Genomic DNA, 23,810 nt, shown 5'->3' on the forward strand with positions numbered 1-23,810 from the left:
AATTAAATCGTCTAGCACTCAATCCGTCGAACGATGAAGGTCATGCTATGCCAATTCTGCTGGGTCATAACACAACTTCCGTAAGTATCTACGGGAACTGCTTGATATGCAATCACACTTTATTCAGGTCTAAAAATTACAAAACGATGAAACCATTGAGCAAAAAACTACAGTTACGTCTACTTTCAAGATTTTCGTGGCGTGATTTCTTATTGCCTGTTGCGAGACATCACTGGATGCCGTGCCTAATATGGACCACAGGTATTTGCTCTTGATACAGCTATGTAAATTTCAACGCGTTCTGGTCCAAAGTTTGCAAATTATGTCAGCATGATTTTGAAGGTGGCGGCCTGTTTTGCCATTCCTGAGACGTTAACAATGGTGGCGCGTGATGATAATCTAACAGTGCACTTTACTGTGTCTCCAGGACGGCACGTTAAACTATTTTTCAGGCTTGTTTCCAAGTTGCCCTGCATTAATCGGCCAATTCAGCTTACGAAAGCGGCGCAGGCCGTTTGGAAATGGGGACACTGAATGGCTGATTACCAAAAGGTCAGACGGCTTGAAGAACACTTCTGCTTAAGAGATGGCCACCAAAGGGTCTGTGGCCAGTCCATGGTGGGGATCAGGCCCGTATCTATGATATCCACACTCACACAGTTTATCAAGGTAACGGCTCTCACCCCTTTACACGTCGATATACCAATTGTAAAAACAGTGCACGGCGAAAAGCTAGCGCCAACTATTCCTATCACCTGGCGGTCGGACGTGTTTTGGGCCGTTACCCGTCTCGAGGCCGGAGGCTTCTCTCGTGGCTGGTGGTCAGTGGCGCGGACAGCGCGGATAGTGAGGAGAAATGCACGGAAATCCAGCTTTTTAGAGGGAGGGATGGAAACAGCGAGTGATCCGGCATGATGGCATTCGACAGTCAGGAGAGCACCGTGGACAGTGATGCGGAAATATAAACAGAGGCGCCGGCCACCCGCGGAAGTAAAACCAATGTTCCGGACATGTTTTAGATCGTGTTCAAAAAGGCAAAGCTCTGGCGGGCGAGAAAGCTCTTTTGTCCTACGGTAGAGGACGAAAAGAAGAACATTTTTTTTGTACAGGCATTATCCCAGTCATATTATTTTGCATCTTCCAAACTCATTCGTCACGAATGGACGTTAGATTTTTGGGGCTTTAATCGCCCCCACAATTCTATGTGTTTCTGGCCACCAAAAAGTGGCATATATCGTTCGCGGGGGGCGGGGGGCGACAATTTTTGTGCGTTCGGCGCAAGCGCAAGCAATGTGCCACTGCAGCCCCTTTTCCAAGAAAATATGGAAGGCAAAGCCTCAGAAGCTCACAAGGGCATAACGGAGCGTCGGCTAGCAATTATGTTTGATTATGGCTCATGCAAGGCTATATTCTATGCAGTGTACACCCCAACGCAGGACAACACGAAAGACAACGCAGGACAACGTGAAAGACCTTGACAGGGCCAAGTCGATATTCAAATAACTATACAACTCAAATAACTATATAAGCTGCGCGGACACTACTATGTGCGGCATTGTATGTCGTACGAGCTAAATTTGCACAACGTATTGGACGAAAATATCTACAGACTAGGGGGTACACATGGAGACATTTGTCCCCACTGCAACAGTGCCCAATTGACTAAGTGTCAGCCAGCAAGTTTATGACATAGCATAAAATGATTGAAGAAACGAACAATTATTGCAAGCCAATGAGTTTGTTTCGATCGCCAAACATGAAACTTAAAAGGCACTGCTAGGAAACAGCATGTATACGGATGTACGTGATATAGGCCTGCAATTAGACATGCTTTCAAGTTAGGTCCGAGTTGCAACTTACAAGCGTTATGCGTTTGCCATCACTGAGCGCTGCATGAGCGTGTTCACAGGCATATGTATGTGTATGTGCATATGTGACGAGCCGTCGCGCGATCAAAACCCGATAGCGCGAGCGAAAAACATAATTTAACTCATTGCCGGTTCTTCACAGCAACGGATACCAAATCCATGTCTGCAAAGCGGTCTGGAAAATACACCTGTACCGCTGGTAAAAAGCTGCAGCTACAACGATTTCTTCCGCTCTAGAGAGATCAGGCGTATCAGGTTTGCTCGACCATTCCACCCATTTAAGCCGCGGGGTTTAACTAGTCACCCAGATCGGTATGTTCCCAAACTGCTTTGCTCCTGAGCGGTGTGCTGAGGTTATGGTAACCCGGCTGCGAAGAGGCACGAAGAAAACTGCGGCGCACAAGTGGGCGACGTACAACTTTGCATAGGCCCAGAAACGGGGAGCAGGGCGTGGTGGGGGACGGGCGTGGGTGCCATAGCATCCGCACTTTCTGTGCTTGCTGCAAGCGGTAAGTGAACTTCCCAGAAGGCGTTTCAGCCATTGCATTAGAAACGTTTGCCATCAAGGATCTGTGGCCAGGAGACTAGAGCATTAGGTACTCATCAATTTATTGCCACTTGTTGTTCTCTAGATTGCGCCAAAAATAAGTTACAATTGACGCGACGAGGAAATTGATTGCGGCTATTTATAGCGATGTGATGCGACATATTATAAGCGATGGATGCTTTTACAGACAGCGGCATACGCATACTGCTTACGAGTAGCATCTTTTTTAATCCCTATAGAGTGGCAGAAAGGTCGCAGCTAAGTTGAAAACAAACCGACCATGAAAAACCCGTCAGAAAAATATGAAAAATATCACGTTGGCAGCCAAAAAAAAAGACACTGTTAGCTGCCAGCCGACTGAGGTTGCTGGAACCGTCTGACATCCGCAGAACATTTGAAAGCTGAGCATCTGCCGATTTCGACTCCGAAAGCAGGCGCATGATAATTGTATTTGTATGCATTGGTTGATGAAAACACAGGTAAAACGTCCGCCAGTGCTGCCTTGTAATTGCACGAATCAATGTGCTAAAGCGCTGAAACGTTCTTTTTCAGATGCGTCATCACTTTCGTCCGATCGTTGGCCACCACCATGTGTTGGTCACAGGGCTGACGCATCGCGGCCTCTGGAGACTGCAACGTCGGACGTTGGGATTTTCGTTTCAATACATAGGAGCGCGCGTGTTCAATTGTTACAAAAATTTTCCCTCATCAATTCCGACCGAGGGTCAAAATTTCCCAAATGAACATGGGATGACAAGGTTGATACACATGTGTGACCCCATTTCGATATACAATACGCGCTCCCGGGCCTCTCAAATGTCTCTAGACCCCGGAAAATATGACGGCAAATCCCCTGGATTCTGTCGACTTAGAAAGTCCACCGAACCAATATAAAAAGAAGAGCGCAGAAAAGATTATTCCAAGCAGTCATTAAACGCAAGATTCCTTCAGGTTGACTTCAAGGTGCAGCCAGAACTGCGTATTCCAGTAGCTTCTCGTTTCTGTTTCAGTTATATAAGAAAAACTAAAAAATGACGCAGCACATCGTGCCACCCTCGACATCACGTGGGTTACATCCCTTGATTTTTGCTTTGCAGGGGGGGGGGCTTTCATCACTACGGTGTCCTTTGTTCACCGTGTTCCCCTCACGAAGGCTCTGGTTGCACCTCTGACTGGGATCGCCATGCGCTCTAGTCTATTGAGCTACTTTGGAAAGACGACTTGTTTTTGGTTACATTTTAACTTATTTTGGCGATCGTTCATACGGCTCCACCGGCACTCCAGCGTTTAAGCGCTCAGGTTTGGTCGATTTCCGAAAACAGACTTGAAATGACGTTGTTGGTGGCATATCGGCATTTTTTGGTGATGTGAGCTGTTTTGGCCTGCTGACTCGATCCGTGGCCAGACTGCACGTTTTAGTGCTGGCAGTGGTCATTCTGGTAGTCCCATTGATTGTGCCCTCTCATAGGATGGCAGGGGCTGAGCATTAAGCGGTAAAAAGGTGGGTGAAAGGGGCTGCCTCCCTGTTTACCAGTTTCTTTTCAGTTAGTGTGCTGGGCTGTCTTCCATCCCTCTACCAGCAGAAAAGGAAACAACCTATAACTCTATTTAAAGGCCTTTATGTTTGGCTGCTCTCATCCCCACACTAACAGCGCGAAGTGTGGTAATGGAAAGTATGTAGGTCGAGGAAACATCGGACTTACCTAAGATTCGCGGTTTCTGTTCTACTTAAAAATCACTTACTTGTGGATCGATTTCTTCATCCATTTCGTCACCAAATTCCCGCCTGGTACCTGAAAAATCACCCATGAGATGCTGAAAATGTCCCAGAACCCGTAGCATTTGCTACCTGTCCTGACGTTACGAAAATCTACACGGCACTGGCAACTGTATTCATATCCTCACATCCCAGAACTGTTGAAAATTCAAGAACACATAGCAACTGCCTTCACATTCACGTGCTGAAGGCAGCTTTCCAACGCCCCCGACGAACAAATGAAGCGGCTGGAAGCTAAGTTTCTAGTAAAGCAAAGAAGTGAAAAGCTTTAGGAACCACTTTGGCCTTGGTGTGTGCACTGACTGAAAGCAGTTTGCTGGCGGAGGGCCAGGGGAGACCACCGACGTCCGCACAATTTATGTATCACAACCTGTTTCGCGATCGTATTTGACGGGACGCGTCCATTTCTGCTCCGATAAACAACGGAGTTCCAGGAACTATAACAATGTGCGTGCGTTCAACCTCACCAGATTTTGCCTTTGAATATTCGGAGCAGGGCGTGCGCACGCAACGTGCCGACGGTGGACCACCACTTTTCAAATGTTTTCTATGATCCCAATCGTTTGGAGGCAATTTTGATGCAACAATACTTTGGCGCACGTGCACAGTACATGCACCATCCTTTGAGAAATGCGGGCTGTAGATAATGCTGCTGTTCACGTGCAGGGGCGGCGTCACGGATTTTGAACTGGGGACAGGATTTTCCAGGGGGCCTCCTATACAAAATGGGGTCTCCTTCTACGGGGCAGAGGCACCGAGGGCATGTACGTGCCCCCTTATCGAACTGTTACATGTATCATATTCAAGCAAATAGACGTCCATAGGAAAATTACAGAATGGGTACTTTTTAATTGACTGGTGAGAAACCTCACTAACCTAAAAAGGGTCTCCTTTTGCAGAAAAGGTCCTCCCGATGCATAGAAGGGCCTTGCTACCGAGAACAAGATGCTTCCGATTAGCGAGGGGCCTCCAAATGTAGTCAAGGGGCCTCGCTATCGCAAAACGGCACCCCTATCCGGGGCCTCGGCCATCTGGTGCATAAAATGGGCCTCCTGTTCCAAAAATCAGGCCTCTTGAATATAGAACGTGCCCCTTAACGAAACAGGAAGCTGCAAGCTTATAGCGGGGACTCCCGAGCCTGTAAATAGGTCTCCTTAACAACATTGGGCCTCCTGATCTAGACTACCTTATTAATAAAGGTGGCCTCATGATACAGAAAGCGTGTCCCTTGTTGCAGTCAAGGGCCTTCTGAGCCCGATTTATTACTCTCCAGCTCAGTTATGGGGGCCTCCTTGATCTCAATTCGGGTACTCTACTGGTAGCTACAATGCCTTTGGTTTGGTAAATGTGGGCTTCCCAAAAGTTTTGTGTTGGGGAGTGGCAAAAACATACTGTTTCTCCCCTTGCCGGCAGGCAGGGGAGTAACTATCGCTTCTGCCGCTCCGAAATGTCATTGTGACTGACACCAAAGCCTTCATCTTGGAACTTTTGAACCCTATTTTTCATGAAGCACAACATTTCATAGGTATGACAAAGGGCTCCAAATTTTCATTTTGAAGTCGCCAAATTCCAGGGACACCACAATACCCACGATATATCCTTTGACAAAATCCTGGACATGCCGGTTATGCGAAGGATCCTTTTATATCCAGGCACCATAACCTTTTTTCAAAACACACCCAATTCCAGCGGGCACCACAAAGGGCCGAACCCTCATTTGGATCCCGAATGACAAGAGGCACGAAATTTCAGGGGCATAACTTTGCAATGACTTCCAGTCTCATAAAATCCCTGACTAGACCCTCGGTCGATGGGCACAAAGGTTCTTTCCGCCCCTTGGGGCCGACGACCAAGGACAGGCCGAAAGGCAGACCGGAGGTCATTTGAAGGGAACGCAGCCCAAAGGCTGAAATATCAAATTTCGTAGTGCCTCTTGCAACGATCGGCGGCCCCTAAGCCAGTGAGGGCCTCTATTTCAGTCAGCTGACTGAGAGCAGCAAAAACCGAACAGTCGGTTCCATAAGGGGCTGGGGTCCTAGGAGCCCTTTCCCAAGCAGGGGCAAGGCTGTGCTCTGCAAATGTCAACCAGAAGGCTTCTTACATTGGTCGGGTGCTGTAAAACAGTGAAGGACCCCTGTGCTGGTCAGGACCCACAGTGCCTAACAGGGGACCGGGTGTCGGCAATGAGCCCCAGGTCGGCCGGGGGCACATTTGCTGAATAGGGACAGGATGGGACCCCGAATGTCAAAGGGCCTCATGCGCTGTTTGAGGCCCCCTTGATAATGAAAGGATATATGAGAAATGACGATGCAAGGGTTTGCATTAACAACCAGACATTGTAAAGGTTATATGTCAGTCAGAGGCCCAAGTACCGAACGAGCGGTCCTCCGCATCGTTTCAACCACCGGTCGAAGAGCCGAATTGGTGTCTCGGTACCAAATACTGAACTCCCTGCACCGGTAAGGGATCTGCATCCATGAGAGCCCCTGCGTCGATCCGGTGCCAGATGTGCCGGTCAGAGAGCCTGCCGCATGAGGAAGGGAACCGGTGCATGTGTCCCTCCAAGGGTCTTCGCACTGACCAGAGCGCCACTGTCTCCGCATCACCAGAATAGCAGCGGTGATGAAGCCTTGGGATGAGACGGAATGTCCCTCAGTTCCTCATGAAAAATGTTATCTGCGCAGTTTCGAAACTGGTTATCTGAACGGAATAAGCAGTTACAGCAACACGAGCAAGAGAGATTGCACCATTGTATCATTGCTTCGTGGTGCTGTACGTGGTAATCCGCCCCGATGATCAATCAGAAAATCGCACAAATAAAACACATTGGTCGGGATATCTTCTACGGTATGTTAATTTATATCATAAAGCGTTTGAAAGTGCCACTTTCCGATACACGATCACTTTCCCCCGTCGGTTCACTGCCTCTATGTTGCTAGACAGACGCGGCGCAACCTACGGAGACTGCAACTCCGGAAGCCGGTGCTCTTTTTGGCAGGCGGTGAGCGCAAGTGTTTAAAATTACTTGATTTATATTTGTTTCGATGATAAGGCTCTAAACAAAAGATGGACTTCCCCAGGCGATCAGGGAATGGGCATATCAAAGCAAAGTTTTAACCCAGCTTCAAGCCACGCTGGCCCTCAATCCACTGGCCCCTCGACATCACTGGAATCCGAGAAAATCCCTAAACACTTTGACTATTAGTGTCGGATAAAAAGGTACGAATGAACTGTTTTTAGATCACAGGTGACTGCTTATGATGCAGTCATTTCATTTCTGCTTAACTTAATGACATTTGCGTCTTATGCATGATAATTTCAAATATTTTCCTTCATTTTAGCTTCTCTGGAAGCCGAAAAAGCTCAACATACAAAAACAAAGTAAATTTATTTGTAGAAAGAAAGTGAGGCAAAACATTCAGTGATGTTGCGAGTTCTGCAGCCTGCAACGCGTTGCGTTATTTTGCGCCAACGTCTCGACGGAAAAGGAAAAAAACCGTCTGCTTTTAGCAACCAAAAGCACGACGAATTTACTAGCAGCCTACGTGCGGAGTGAATATACAATGGAGCAGTTATAACAGCTGGCGATCCACGCTAGCTGACCAAGCTGATAGTGGTAATCTTTCGACAACGACCACCTAAATAACGCTAGCCGTGGCAAACATACCTAGCGCGACCTAGGTATGTTCGTAGCTAGGTGTGTCACCGTGCAGCTACCGGTGACAGCCCTTAGAAGCAGTTTTCCTCATTTTTGTGTTTTTTGACTGAAATAACTATCCTGAAGAATATTCGTTTCAGTTAACAGACCTGCCCTTCTCAAGATCTAAACCTCTCTACTTTTTTAGCTAAACGCTCGCGAAGATGTGCATGCTAATTTGGGGAAACTGCTTCAAGGTCACCCGGGCAACCATGTTGCCTTAATAACGTCATTCAAATCCTGCCATCCCATTAGCCGTACGGCGATGAAGGCCGAGCAAAATGTAATTATCGAGTCGTTCATATCTGAAATTTGTGAGCACGATTTCCGATCATGACGGCCGTCAATTGGCTCTCAATGAATGATGTGCACGGCGCGATGACGTAATGCGACAATGATATGTTAAGGAGCATGTTTATTAAAAATAAAATTATGTTGTCTAGAGTAGTCTTTTCTGTTGATAAGTATACCAGCAGTTATAAGTAAGCTAATTTCATCATATCTGATGCTTACTTCAATACCTTCAAATATGGAGCGTTCCCTCTTACTATACCTTATGTGAGGTACACGATTTTCGTAATTGTATGATGATTTAATCGGTTATTGCTAACAAGCTACAAAAATATGAAATCGCTGGATGGGACCGGACGTGGCGTGATATGACCTCACGGGATTGGGTGGCAACGGGCGGGACCGGACGGATGCGGACGGTACGAGACGGGGCCAGACACAATTAGACGGGGTCGAAGGGCACCAAACGTGACTGAATGTAGCAAGACGGAACACAAAGGGAGCGGACGGAATCGGATGGAACCAGATGGGACCGAATGGAACAAGACTAAACCGGACGGGACGAGACCGGATGAAACCGGATGGAGCCATACAGATCAGATGGCATCAGACGGGACCGAAAAGGACGGATTCACAAGGAAGCGGAAGATGGCGCATTGAGGAGGATGTTTACTTAATATATAAATTGTGTTGTCTATCAGTCCCTTGCATTGCAAAGCATACCGACCATTACGAGTGAGATTATTTCATCATGTCTGATGCCTTGCTTTAATATCTTCAAATTTGGATGGAAAGAGAGTTGCCCTGTGCTGGATCCCCAGTCACGTCGGTATCGTGGGCAAGGAGCTGGCTGATGCCGCTGCTAAGCGAGCAGCGGTGGCACCATATACCCGGTTTTTGCCTATCCCTGCCAGCGATTTGTACCCGGCAGTCAAGACCTTCCTGGGAAGCAAATTGCAGCGTTGTTGGAACCAGGTGGGTGGCAATAAGCTCAGGGCGATAAATGCCAAGTTGGGCTTGTGGTCGCCATGCTCTCGCAGTGTGCGGTGGGAAGAAGGTTTTATGTATGCTGCGCATTGGGCATACGTATGCCACTCATGGCCATCTGTTGCAGGGAACCGACAGACCCCTATGCCAGCGGTGTGGTGCCGTCCTCACTGTCCATCATGTCATTGTATCATGTCCATGCCTCATTGAGGAACGACGACGTCACTTTGGTCCGCAGGCTTCTACCCTGACGATTAACGATGTGCTCGGTGACAGTTCCTTCTTTCTTGATTCCAAACAGCTTTTTTCGTTTTAAAAAGATATTGATTTTCAATTCATTTTCACACCGTACTAATTAAGTAAAAGCATCGTTATGGGCGCAAAATGACCGCTGCAGTCGACGCGACCGAAGACACCAATGAACAACAAATCTTCAAATTTGGAACATTCCCTCTTATACATAGCCTAGTCTACACTTCGGGGCCCCTAGTCGGGCCTAGATCGTCGGTCCCATGGAGGCCTAAGTCTTTTTCTGCTTAGTAAATTTGCCCCTAAATACGTGATTATTTAATTACGTCATCGTACATCGCTCAGTATGATTGAAAGCCAATTGATGGACCTTATATCTGAAAATCGTTCTTACGAACACCAGATATGAACGAATCGACAGTTATATATTTCTTGACCCTGATCGCGGCATAGGTAATGGCATGGGATAATTTGGAGGACGGGTTGTAGTGGCGTCATGGATGCCTGGGTGGCTTTAAAAGGTCTTCCCGAAATAGCCTGCACATCTTCGCGGCGTGTAGCTCAGAAACTAGAGTGCCTTAGGCCTCAAGAAGGGCAGGCTGTGAACTGCATCGCATGATTTTCAAGATGGATAATTCAGTTAAAAACCCGATACAAATGTGAAACACTTCCTTTAACGTACCCTCGTTGTGCCCCTCGTCACTGATTTCGAACCGGTTTTACTGCACAATGACATGATAAACAATCAGAAGTCAGAATTCAGACCCATCAATACCACATCGATCTATGCTGATGCAAGGTACCTCTAATCAGCTGGTGAAGCTACGAAACTACCGTAGACAGTAAGCTCAGCTTGGAGTGTTTGTCACGATGACTCACATGGCCATATCACTAGCATGCTAGTATACCCGGTGTGTTGTGGTCTATTTTACTCTCGACCCCCATGAGACGTTTTGAGAGAAAAGCACCGACATAATTCGGACTGTTCTTCCAGTGGCCTTCTGGCTGCTGATGAGCGAGTCAGAGTGGCACGTTCAGCTGTCTCGTAGCCTCTCATGACATGTAAAATACGTCTTTCTAATTGCTTTGGATGACTTCCTGAGGCTCGAGCCGACGCTGAGCAGTGTGTTGCTGTGCGAACCCTGGCTGACCGACCAACCGACTACAAAATTCCAACTAAACGGCAGAACTTTGCGACATAAGTTTAACGCATCGAAATGTTCGGTTTGGCTCACCCCGCTGATCTGGGGTGACCGCTGATCCCGGCTGCAAGCCCTCCCAGTCAGGGGCAAAAAGCGGGCGCCGAAGCAGCTCGAACCTTGAAGCTAACCACCGTGGCGTAGCTGAGTTGGTGGAGACACTAACTCATTTAAATACAATGGCGACCAGTCGGTGATTTTACCACCGAGCAAAAAGCCTCATTGAAATATAGGGACCCGTGGGCTTGGGGGCCGTTCGGTTTCAGTCTTTCGTTCATTCTTGGCCCCGTCCCAAATTTGGATACGCTACCACTGACCCGGTCCCATCCAGTACCATCGGGTTGGTTTCCAATCCTATCCGGTTCCGTCCGGTCTTGTTCTATTGCGTCACGGCCCGCGCAGCACTGCCCGGCTCCGTGCCGGCTCGTCTGGCAAAGACCATGGTCTCATCCTGTCTTGCCCAGTAACATCTGCGTTCATCACACTCCACCCAGTGCCGTCTGTTCCAGCCCGTTCCTTTCTGACTGAGTCTAATCCTAACGAGACCCATCCAGTCCCGTTCAGTCCTTTCCATTCAGCCCGGTTCCGTCCGGTGCCATCCAGTCCTAGTCGGTCTCATTACGTTCCATGCAGTCCTATCCGACACCATCCAGTCTCGTTCGTTCACTTTTATTCCGTTCGTTCAGTTCCCGTTCGGTCTTTTCCATTCAATCCGGTTCCGTCCGGTGCCATCCAGTCCCACTCTGTCTCATTACATTCCATGCAGTCCTATCCGATAGCGTCCAGCCCCATTTGTCCAGTTTCTCTGTCCAGTTTCGTCCATTCTCTTCATGTGTTGTTCAGTCCCGCGCGGTCTCGTGCGGTAGCATCACTGGCTGGCAGGGACTTGTGGTTTTGTTACGTCACGATGCAGTGAGCTGCACGTGATTGACGTCAATGTGTGTCCGAATAATCAGCTGACACCCGCACCACATATTTATGCGGCCTTGATTAAGGCGTCGCTCGCTGTGGAAGGGGCGGGTGCCGGTGGCAACTGTCGTGTGACAGGTCATTTGTTGGTGTTTTTGGTTCAAATTTCTTAATCGAGGTATTGTGAAGTATCTTGTGCATCTTTGCATCTATCATCTATCATCATCATCATGATATTTTTTGCTAAACCCAGTACCCTTACTATTGCGGTTTTGGAAATCCCGTGCCGAAATACTAGACTTAAACCTTCGCTTGCCAAAATTATTGAGTGATAATGCCTGTGTGATATGTTTAAACCGCGGATTTCGGAGTCATTTCAGTGATGATGCTGATGTACGCCATGTTTGAATTGGGTTTATTTTCATTCATTTAACTACATTTCTTTGTCCAGATAAAATGAACATCCAGAAGCTGGAAATGGAGGCCCAGCACCTGGCCTGGCAGCAGGTGGCAAACATGCTGCAGCGGCCTGATCAACTGGAGAAGGTTAACCAGTATAAGCAGCGGTCAGTAAGCCAGTTTTGAAATAAGTTAGATAAATGTATGAGAGCTGTGTTGTGAAAGCCTATGGTGTGACATGACTGTGTAAGACATTTTATCAATGCCCTGGCTCACATGTGCAGCCTTGGAGTCACTGTAGAGTGCATAATTTTAAGTAGTGTTAGGGCTCTGATGTAAATTAAAATCATCTTGTATTAGAAGATGTTGCAAAGCCTATGGTTAGCACAACTGCCCTGGTTTTGATGTGGATTGTGGGCAGGGAATTGGACTATGACAGCAAGTGGTGGCATGACAGGCTTAGCAGTAACTACACTTTGTTTAAGGTGTTTTCTGTTTCTAAAAAGTCATGCTCTTCTGAGAGACAGCTTAAAAAGTTAAACTACTGCATATGGCATGCATGCAATTAGTGCAATGTGTTTCTGCATCCCCTGCACTCATTGCTTGAAAACCTTACTGTTGTTATTTGTGCATTAATTGTGCATGAGTATTTTTTTAGTGTCCCTGAAAATTGGCCCCTGCATTTTTAGTGTGGTGCGCAAGAAGAACTCAGTGGAGGCAATGCTGAAGACTGCAATGCAGAGTCAGCTGGACGATGTAAAGCTGGGCCTGAATCAGCTGCAGGCAGCACTGCAGGATATACAGGAGTCTAGACACAGGTACAGTCACTCTCAGATGCACAGTAAAGCAGGCACATCAGTTGTCACGAGACATCCAGGAGTAGGGGCACTGCATGCTTGTACACATCACAGCTTTTGCATGGTCCATACTTGGACTAGCAAGAAATACTATTCACATGTTGTCCCAGGTTGAGGAAAATGCTTTGATCAGGAAAGCAGCATTCAAACCATAAAAATGCAGAGCACAAAGATTTTATGCAAGAGCATAGTTCTTGCTTCAGCTGATAACATTATGACTGTGAATTTGGGAAAGTTCAGCCATTGGGATGCCAAGGAGACCAATATTTTTCATGTTTTTGCATATGTGCCTTGATGGCTTCTGGCTGCTGCTACTCCTCACATTCAGGATGAACTGATCAGGGTAGGTGAAAATGTGAGGATTCATGTTCAGAGGGCCTTACCAAGAAGGCAGGCATGACTAATGTGAAGACCAGGGAGGAGACAAGAGGCCTGATAGCATGAACTGGCATTGATCCCCTTGGCTTGGCATCCAACTAGGTGCATTCTACCACACCCTGTGGAGCAATGGTCTAAAGTGGTGTGTCACTCTTGCCACTAAAAGTATGCTGGCATAGGTGGCACACATGCTTAAGGGGAGGGTTTGACATTTGTATGGTGTTTTGAGCTGTAACTCACATGCATTGGAAAACTGCACTGTAGTGTTATTCAATACTTCAATGAATAGCACACTGTTTGCCATCATGGAAGCTTGTATGTCAAACACACAACAGTGAGATTCCAACACCTTGTTTTTTTGTCATGGTGTGTTTGTGGTTGCCACATATGCTTGCTGACCGTCGGTGTGCGGCGTGCCCAGTCTGCAGGAGATCGAGGCGGCGCTGGCCGAGGTGCCCGCCCTGCTGCCGCAGTTCTCCGATCTGCGCGAGGAGAGTCGTCTGCACCAGCAGTACGAGGCGGCCGTCTGCACCATGGACTTCACGCTCATGATCGACAAGTTCGTGGAGCGCGCCCAGAAGGTCATGCAACAAAGCACGTTGCTGGCAGCGCACAAGGTTTGTGGGCGCCCCCCCCCCCATCCACTTTCACGGACTGCTCCCGGTCGTGTTCCGACTGAGATGAGCCTCTCCCAACACCAGTACTGCTGGCGCCGAAAATGTTCGATACGTTTATGAGGGTTGCTCTGATTCTTGCGGAATGGGTTTGCTTGGTGAATAGGGCCTGTCCGTGATGAAACCAATGTATTCACTGGGGCCTACTCTACTCGATAGACAGTGGCACAAGTTTCGTCGCTGCAGACACTCCCAGAACAAAGCATGAGCTTATTCGGCACCCAACACTTGCATTGCCAACAGTTTTTTTTTATTTGACACAGGTGCACACGTGCATCGCCAACAGTTGTGGGCACAGAACCAGACTAGTGACCCCTCCCGCCAGGAGCAGCTAATGTTGTTCGTGTGCCGTTGGCTCGTGGTGACCGCCGGTGGGTCGGTGCTGCGGCAGTACCTGATCGAGCTGGAGCGGACCCGGGACCGGCTGCTGCTGGACCTGCTCCGCAAGCTGGGTGGCCACAGCAGCGAGGTGGAGCGGCTCAAGGCACATTTCAAGGAGGTGGAGGCTCTCTCCGACAGACTTGGTGAGCCCCTCCCCTCCCCCGCTTACCTGTCCCCGTGACGCACGCGTTTCGAGTTCACGCAATAATGTTACGCAGTGCGTGTTCATTGTTCTTCGCTAGGAAGTGGCCGTTTCCGACGACCGTAAACGTGCGCCGGTTACACTAAGGACATCGCTGTTCCGGTGTCCGCCACTTGCCCATACGAGAGCTGCGTCTGTGGCGCGTGGTGGCCGCGGGGCGTGCCGACCTGCGCCGCCGTCCGCCAGGGAAGCAGCTGTGGCTGAAGCTGAGCCGCACGCTGGCCACGGTGCGCCGCGAGCCGCAGGAGATCGTCACGGCGCTGCGCATCATCGAGCGCGAGGAGCAGGCCGACGCCGAGCTGCTCAGCGGCGGCCACCACACCGACTACGTGCCGCCCGGACGGCCCAAGCGCTGGAGACAGCGCGCGCTCCAGGTGCGCCGGCTGGGTGACGTCACGGAATGTCACGTCTGGTGTGGCCCAGCCATGTTCAAAGGCTGCCGACGGGTCATTGTGAGATTTTGAAATCGCGAGTATGATCGTAAGCTGCCATCGAATTAAGATATCATTTTAAGCACCTAGCGTGTGATGCGTCGCTGAGAACGAGTCGAGGAAGGTCAGGGGATGTCAAATATTCTAAGCTCTTGGAGGGTATTCCTTCTTCACGCGAGTGCGATGCTCACGGAGCATCTGTATGCTCTGATGTCCAAGGGATGTAAATATCTAATTTGTAGACATGTCGGGTTATGACCAGTGGCACAGTTCGCGCAGTATGTGGCAAACGAGACGCTGGCAGACGTATAACTTTTCATTTGTTCTCACATAGATGAATCCAAGAAGTAAGGTTGATACCATTCGGGAACTGGTACCAGTACGCTGGATCAATGCGCTGGAAGTCTATCTTTCACGATATGTTCACAGCTGGAACTTCAGTGAAGTCAAGTTGCAGGACAACTAATGAATAACGTTGCTTGAAAATGGACATGTAGCTTAAAAACTAGAAGATTTTACTTCTTGGGAAGGGCACGGCTGAGAACTGTGCCAAGTGATCAAGACGACTATTTCAGTTCAGAATCCTATACAGTGTGGAACGCTCCCTTTAAGTTTCGTACCGCTTCTAGGCATGGTGCCGTACGGACATGCTAAGATGACAGGACGGACATGTTAAGCTGAATAGGTCCATTTTCAGGAGCATTTAACCTCTGACTTGGCCCAGGTGGATCAAGTATCGATCTACCAGCATACAACTTATTACCAATCGCGAGATGTTGTGTAGACCAATACACCGTTGTAGGAAAACACAGACAGACGTACGTCCTTCTTTGGTGACGTCTAAATGCCAATATAAGTAAAAGGGCTGTGTTTTGGGCCATTATCAGGCCATTTAGGCGCTCTACTTATATTCCTTCTACATTACGTACTACTACTACTACACTACTTTGTATTATTTTTGGTCTGGAGGGGCAGCATATGAAATGTGGTTTCTGTTGAATATAAGTTGAGACAATGTGCGAAGTCGACACGATGACCTTTGACCTAGGCCACGGGATCACTTTCGCGTAAGTGACCCATGATTGCACAGATCGATATATATATATATATATATATATATACACATATAAATATATATGTATCTATATCTATATATATATATATATATATATATATATATATATATATATATATATAGATATAGATACACATATATATATACATATATAAATATATATATATATATATATATATATATATATATATATATATATATATATATATATATATATATATATATATATATATAGCTAATGCTTTCTTTTTTCTGTGTTTGCTGCGTCGGTCAAACTGATCAATGTCATCCAAGGATCTAAAACCGCTTCAGGTCATATCCCGTGGACTATGACGACGTGCGTTCTTACGCTTTTGGAACACCACATGCTAATTGTTCAAGGTTCTGGAGGATGCGGTCAACACCCGGGTCGAAGCCAACGCGTTCGAGAGCCGCGTTGACAATAAGATGTGGCTTGTGCGGCACCTGGAGGTGGGTGGATGGTCTGTGGGCCATGTCGTGGCATGGCAGTGTCATGCGCCTGAATGCCGTGCCCGACTGTGAACATCTCACGCGCGGTGCTCGTCTCGGAGTTACTCGTCCAGCCGCGGCCATGACTGTTTGGTTTAAAGCATGTTTGATTGTGATCAAAAAGATGTTTTTACGGTATTTGCCATGTTTATGTGCACATGACATCACAACTATGAGCAAAACTGCTGGCACAATTGGGCAGTTTCGCGTCACATGATGCGTGCCAAGTTCAGCCACTTTCTCACGCCAATCTCGCCCCACGTCTCGTATTGACCGTGACGCTACGCATTACGTGTGACCGTGACGCTATACACTACGTGACTGTGACGCTACGCACTACGTGACCGTGGCGCCACGCACTACGTGACGGGCTCGTGACGGTGCGCACTACGTGACGGGATCGTGGCGGTACGCACTACGTGCGACCGTGACGCTACGCACTACGCGACTTTGGCGCCTCTTCGGGGCGTACATGACGTGGCTCCCGCCGATCCTTGTACCGTGTTTTGCCAGATGTAGTCGTCTAACGTGACAAGGCGCGAAGCCGTCTGATAGGTCTGCGAACCCCAAGGCCGGTGTAGCGTGCCGCCACTGCAGACGAACTTTACCTCACCGTCTGCACGACCGGTGCGTCTGTCTCCGATGTGGCGAGCAGCGCTGATATCTGACCGCCTGTTCGGCAGGTGTGTCGCCAACTGGTGCTTGAGGACCTGCAGGTGGTGGTGAAACTGTGCGTCGTCTGCTTCCCGCCTGAGTACGACATCCTCAACACATATGTCAAGATGTACCACACCGCGCTATCCAAGCATGTGAGCACAGCAGCGCCGCGAGGGTACTCACCGTTCTGAACGTCTTTTGTGGTAGCCGGCGGTAAAATGACACAGTTTGTTCACATGTATAATGATTCTTGCCAGTACAAGCTATAGGCAAGTCACATGCTCAAATGAATTCCGGATTGGCGAACGGCTTGCCAAGCCTCCGTGATGACTCAGACACTGACAAGCCGTTTGTCAAAGGCGGTCTCGTTGTTTTGTAACATTGTATGCGTGGGGAGCAGCTGACACTAGCGAGCCGGCCGCTGAGTCGGCCTGCGAGCGCCAGGTGGCGCCGCCGGTCTGACCCACTGCGTCATGTGGCGCCGCCCGTCTGACCTACTGCTCCATGTGGCGCCGCCCGTCTGACCCACCGCGCCATGTGGCGCCGCCCGTCTGACCCACTGCGTCATGTGGCGCCGCCCGTCTGACCCACCGCGCCATGTGGCGCCGCCCGTCTGACCCACTGCGTCATGTGGCGTCGCCTGTCTGACCCACTGTGCCATGTGGCGTCGCCCGTCTGACCCACTGCGTCATGTGGCGCCGCCCGTCTGACCCACCGCGCCATGTAGCGCCGCCCCTCTGACCCACTGTGCCATGTGGAGTCGCCCGTCTGATCCACTGTGCCATGTGGTGCCGCCCGTCTGACCCACTGCGCCATGTGGCGCCGCCCCCTCTGACCCACTGTGCCATGTGGCGCCGCCCGTCTGACCCAATGCGCCATGTGGCGTCGCCCGTCTGACCCACTGTGCCATGTGACGTCGCCCGTCTGACCCACTGCGCCGCGCCGCAGCTGATGGACACGATCGCCTCCGGTCTGGAGGGTAATGAGTACTTCACACTGCTCTCTTGGAGCCAGCGCACGTACCCGGGGCCAGAGCTGCTGGGCCACCCCAGCTTGGGCATCAACGTACATGCGCTGCCACCGTTGCTCGATGCTGACACCCGCGACAAGCTCGTCAAGGATTATGTTGAGGTGGGGACCGGCAGCGTTCTGATGTTGGCCAGGGCGCGTCCTCGCCGGCCCTGTGACATCGGCTACGCTTGAGATTTTCGTCAGTGGTTTTGCTGTGCGGTATCATAAGCTTTGACTGGAGCAACACAGAAGGCCAGAATATCAACAGACCAAATATCGACAAGTCTCTATGTTTCACCTGATTTTCATGCATCAGCGAGGAATAAAGCCGGTAGAAGGGATTTTTTTGTATCTGTACGCTCCTTGTAGCTGTATTTAACAACTCTCGGTAGACTCAAATGTTGGGAGCAAGTAGCGTTCAAGCTTTGCGTCACAAACTTTAAATTTGAGACACCGGCCTCAGCTAAAGCTTCTCAGCGTTTCAAATGGCACGGCAGGTGTGAAATTTGTTTCTTAAAGCATATTATGTCAGGAGGAGTGTGAAATCATAGAGCAAAAGAATGCGTGTGTGTGGATGGAGAATGCCCAGTAAGAGCCTATTTTCGAGCGTCGTGTACCTACTGTACGAGCGATTCGATTTAACCTTTTTGTTGCTATTTCTGTGAGGTGAACACTGCATTTTATGTCGGTTGCTTTTACATTGGAGGCTGGCTGCTGCCTATGCTAAACTGCCGCGGAATGTCGTCATTTAATAAGGCGAAAAATCGTCTGACAAGACGAATTGTGGGCCGTTTGCCGTTGTGCTTTCATTGCTGACCTTGTGCTACCGCCACCTGTTGTGTAAGCATATGACGTTGTCACCGGTATGCGCTGCGTTACGGGCTATCCCCGGCCTGGCAGCTGCATTACGGGCTATCCCCGGCCTGGCAGCTGCGTTGCGGGCTATTCCCGGCCTGGCAGCTGTGTTGCGGGCTATTCCCGGCCTGGCAGCTGCGTTGCGGGCTATTCCCGGCCTGGCAGCGGCGTTGCTGGCTATTCCCGGCCTGGCAGCGGCGTTGCTGGCTCTTCCACGACCTGACATCATTGGTGTGCCGCAGAAAATCGAGGCGAACTATCAGTCGTGGCTGACGAAGACGATCGAACAGGAGGCGGCCGACTGGCGGCGTGACGAACCGCCGGACGTCGACGGTGACCGCTTCCTCACGGCCGCGCCACTCATTGTCTTCCAGATGATCGACCAGAACCTGCAGGTGGCCAAGTCGGTCAGGTGGGTTACCGTGCTGCACTGGGGATGTCCTGGGCCGGAAATCCAGGCTAGTACGGACCCTTAACCTTTTTAGAACTTAAAGTCGTATGCAGAGCACAGGATCGTCCAGACAGGAAAGTATTTGTATCACAAGTTGGCGACCAGGTATCCATGTGCAGAGGCCATCGTGCCCAATGTACGTGTGTGATAATCGTCTAAATGTGTGATGCATGCTTACCGGAAATCGGGCGAAATCGAGCAATCGGGCGCCGTCTGTTAAGTAGCAGGGTCCGTAAGCGTACCAATGATGGAGCTTAAAGGTCATGGGTAACGAAGTAGGAACGACAGATGCATGCATGCGACTTCACATATTTCGGACGTACATGTAATATTGATAAATTGGTAGCGATTACGGGTAATTTACTAGTCAAAAGAGATCATGTGTATGCCCTCGAACCCAAGCCACCCATGCGTAGCTCCCCTGATGGTATAGGGGCAAAGACCACCTATATTCAGCATTATGCTCTTTTCTGATATGACTTCGCGAGGCTCCCATTTGATATTCGCTTCTCAAGAATCGAAATGGGGAACTTGTAGCGGTTCAGGATGGGCAAGAAATGGACACAATTTCAAAGCTCCTTGAGGGTGCCACTGGTGTCCTTGAGTTTGCCACAAAATGCCCATCTTTGATGAAGTCAGTCGAGGCTGCACTCGGCTGTTGCCTTTTAAAGGAGCCCATATTGTGGTGGGTCAGCGTGGAATCCGGACGTCGCTCAACGCAAGTATGCGTCGAGGCGCTCCGATGGCTGGACGCAGTCCAAGTTGGATTGGATGTAAGGATGACAAGAAGCGAAGCGATATGGCCTTTTCCATTTGGTGTGTCGCGTGGAGCTGCCGCACGTGATCGCACGGCGCGTGATCCGCTGGCCGCTGGATGTCGGCCAGTGCCGTGGCATAAGCGGCAGGGCGTGTGTGATTGGTTTCACTGGCTCTCCGGTGCTGCTTTTTCTGCCGTTTCTGCTCGCCTTCTGCGCTGCTGCCCTTCTGCTCCCGGCCTGTCGGTTGACCCTGATCATTGTACGGGATGCGACTGAGCCTGACCAACCCGTCCACTAGTGGCGTGTCGTGACGGGTGTGCGTGTGTGCCGTTTGCAGTGACGACTTCGCAATGCAGGTGCTGTCCGTCAGCCTTGCCCAGGTGACCAACTTCGGGGACCAGTACCGCCAGGTCATAGTGGCATACAAGGTTCAGCACTTCGTGGACCGTAGCCAGGTGAATCTGACGCCACTGCGCACCACTGGTGCGTGTACGCGGGCGAGCGTGTCCTGTTCCATGGGGGCCCATGTGACTGTTGGTATATATATATATATATATATATATATATATATATATATATATATAAACATATATGCTTGATTGATCATTTTTGCTATCTGTTCGTGCGGAAGAGTTCCTGCAGTATATTTCAGTGCACTGTCTTCAATTCTTGTAACACTGGCTGATCATTTCAGATCCGTTACTTCACTCACTACGTAATAGCGATCGTGAACAACTGCTCCAGTATCATGGAGCTTGCCAAACAGACCAAGGACAGGTACTGGAAGCCGGCCGCGAACGACCACGGCGGCACCAAGGCCCTGGAAGGCCTGCTCCTTGCCTATCGGGTCAGTGACCTGCTCTCGTCGCCAGCCGCACCAAACAGCCAAACGGTGCAATACTGGCCACCCAGAGCCGGAGTCTCGAAACAAACGAATGTGCGGTCGCTCATGATGTCCAACGGGGTGCTTCTGCTTGCTGAATGCAGCCAGTTATTGTGTCGAGAGTAATGGCTGCGGTCGTATTGACCTCTGTAAACTGGTGGTCGCAGAGTTATGTGTTCTTGTTTTGCCAGTTGTGCTTATTGCTGTCCCCTTTTGCACTGTGTGGCCACATCCAAGTCAGACCTCGGATCTGCAGAAACACATGTGGGTAGGTGTCATTTGATATAATTGGTACAGTCTGAAAGCGCTCCATGTTCCGGCCAACTCCTGCCCATAAGTCGCATATGTGAAGGCGGGTAATCGGATTGGATGCACCCGAGCGCCATTGGAACTCACGCCGATAGGTAATGCACCCCATTCTCCCGCCGCTGCTGCTGTGCTGGACCGTTTTGCGGATGAGTTTTACGTGGATCCGCACGTCTGCGCGCGCAGAAGCTGCGAGACGACACGATCGGGTTTCTGCTGGAGGAGATGTCGCTAGACCTGGAGCCGCACTTCCGTGACCTGCTGACCCGGAAGTGGATGACCTCGCCGGAGGCGGTCAACACCATCTGTGCCACGGTCGAAGACTACTGCCATGACTACGTCCACTTGAACGGCGACAGCTTCGACACGATCGTGCTCGATGCCCTGGCTATGATCTACCAAAAGTACCTGACGGCGCTGCTCCAGAAACGCATGACGTTCAAGTACGTGACCGGCAGCAGGAGTGTTTCTGTAAACTGAACATGATTCGGGAGGAACCGCAGCCTGTTGAGCCAGTTCGGGTCGGTCGTGGGGGTGTGGCGGTGTTGTGGCGCGACCTCTGGACGAGCGTGCCGGACGCCCGGTCCCCGGGCCGGTCTTGTCCGCCGGGTCCCCGGACCGGCCGTGTCCACCGTGTCCCCGGGCCAGCCGTGTACGTCTAGTGTCCGGGCTGGCCGTGTCCGCTGACAGGGCAGTGTCGGCCAGGTCCCTGGAGGAGCGCCAGCAGGGGGCGGACAAGATCGTGTCGGACACGACCCAGCTGACGGAGACGTTTGAGCGCATCTCGGCTGCGAGCCGGCCCGGCGAGGACACCAGTGCCGATACCATCCTGCGGGCCATGGCCGAGGTGGGTGGCCCTGCTCGCCGGCTTGTGGCGCCAGGCTGGTGGGCCGGTCCAGCCTCGTGCCTGTGTGGTCCTCTGGAAGTGAGTGTCTCTGCCCGCCGGCCGAGGCACGGGATTAGTGGTCCTTGTCGCTGTGCTCCTATATATATGGTCCTAGACGCCATCCTAGGTTGTCACGCCTGTTCGCGGCCATCTATCTGTACTGTCGCGCTTCTCTGGCTGCTCTGTTTTCACCTGGTCTCAGGGACCCCGTTGACCTGAGCAGCTTTATGTATAGATAACCCGGGAGGTGTCCGTGCGCGTTTTGCCCATCAGCTTCTTCACCCCCGAATGTCGAGCTCTAATATTACCCAAAAGACGCTTGGGCGGATGGTGGTGGCCGTAACCGCCTGTTGCCCGTCTGTGGACCGCCTCCGCGGATGGGCACCGGTTGACCTCGCCGCTGGACTGACCTCGACAGACTGACCGTACAGACTGACCTCAGCGCTACCGTGCGAGTGGGCGTGACGTGACTCGAGGCGGCGCGGCGCCCAGGTGCTGCGGGTGGAGGACGCCGACCTGCTGACGCTGGAGCTGCACGGTCTGCTGCGCCACTGTCCGGACGCCACGGCCGACCACCTGACCGCGCTGCTGCTGCTGCGCGGCGACCTCGGCCGGCTGGAGGTGCGACAGCGCGTCCAGCAGCTGCTGGAGGCGGCGCCCGCCCCCGGCGCAGCCACCGTGCTGTCTCGAGTGCAGGTGCCCAACGGCCTGTTCAACCTGACCTGAGCGAGGACGCGGTCTGCCGGACCTGACCGGGGCCATGTGGCAGTTTGCTGAACGTCACCCGCGCAGCTGTGCTCGGCGCGTCATTGATTCCACGCTAGCTTGGCGTTTGTAGGCAACCGTTGGGCAACCGATAAGCAGATACTGCGAAAGAACAGGTTGGGTCGCTAAAGACGCAAGCTGATGGTGATAAATGGTGCGTGATATATGCCTTGGCTATGCTTCGTATGTTGTTATTGTTTGCAAGGGGCATCGGCAAGAGGGCAAAACTGAAATACAGCAACACACGTAAGGTGGAACAGAGGCCACAACATAGCCATGTGGATTGCGCAGTGAGCATTGTTAAGCATTATGCATACGTATGCAATGCTACCTCTTTAAGAATGTAGGGATGGCTCAATAAAAGTATGCACTCAGAAGTTCTTGAAATGTTGATGACAGGCTGCTGTTTGCACGAGGCTAGAAAGGCAAAAGCAAAATATTAGAAAACAACCCAGTTTGCGTCCGGCTGATGTGTGGCGCCTGATAATAGAATAGGCCTGCTACACCCAACTTTTGGAGAATACCGAATGCATTTGACATACATGGGATTGCGTTAGATAGTTCAACCTGACAATGCTGATGTCCATGTCATCCTGCACATCCTGCTTGGTGGTATTTCAAACGACGTGTAAAACTAACTGAAGGCATGCTGTATGCACGGAATAGTAATGCACAGCACAGCTGCTTGATGGCAAAGTCAATGCAGAACATGCTTTAAACTGAAACTATAAGACCACACCCTATTTGAATAACGAACCTGACGCTGCTATAGAACAACCGATCTAAACTCGTCACACGAGTGTCCTA

General features: G+C 50.4%; 1 protein-coding gene across 2 annotated transcripts; it reads left to right on the plus strand.

Annotated features, from left to right (window-relative positions):
- The first annotated feature begins 11,618 nt into the window (after window positions 1-11,618).
- Window positions 11,619-23,380, plus strand: Sec6 (Exocyst complex component Sec6). 2 transcript variants are annotated; one of them, XM_037230985.1, is made up of 15 exons: window positions 11,619-11,702; window positions 11,976-12,090; window positions 12,613-12,741; window positions 13,580-13,775; window positions 14,224-14,356; window positions 14,602-14,789; window positions 16,303-16,392; window positions 17,115-17,240; window positions 18,037-18,219; window positions 19,197-19,366; window positions 20,501-20,618; window positions 20,858-21,010; window positions 21,539-21,795; window positions 22,058-22,199; window positions 22,731-23,380. In XM_037230985.1, the coding sequence occupies exons 2-15, from the start codon at window positions 11,981-11,983 to the stop codon at window positions 22,962-22,964; spliced, it is 2,229 nt and encodes a 742-aa protein (XP_037086880.1). In that variant the 5' UTR covers window positions 11,619-11,702; window positions 11,976-11,980; the 3' UTR covers window positions 22,965-23,380. The 2 variants fall into 2 exon arrangements, with proteins under 2 accessions (XP_037086880.1, XP_037086879.1); XM_037230984.1 differs by having other exon boundaries at window positions 11,625-11,662.
- The last annotated feature ends 430 nt before the right edge of the window (window positions 23,381-23,810 follow it).

This window comes from Pollicipes pollicipes, unplaced genomic scaffold, assembly GCF_011947565.3.
Source record: "Pollicipes pollicipes isolate AB1234 unplaced genomic scaffold, Ppol_2.1 Scaffold_6686;HRSCAF=7923_pilon_pilon_pilon, whole genome shotgun sequence".
In the NCBI taxonomy this organism is placed as follows: domain Eukaryota; kingdom Metazoa; phylum Arthropoda; class Thecostraca; order Pollicipedomorpha; family Pollicipedidae; genus Pollicipes; species Pollicipes pollicipes.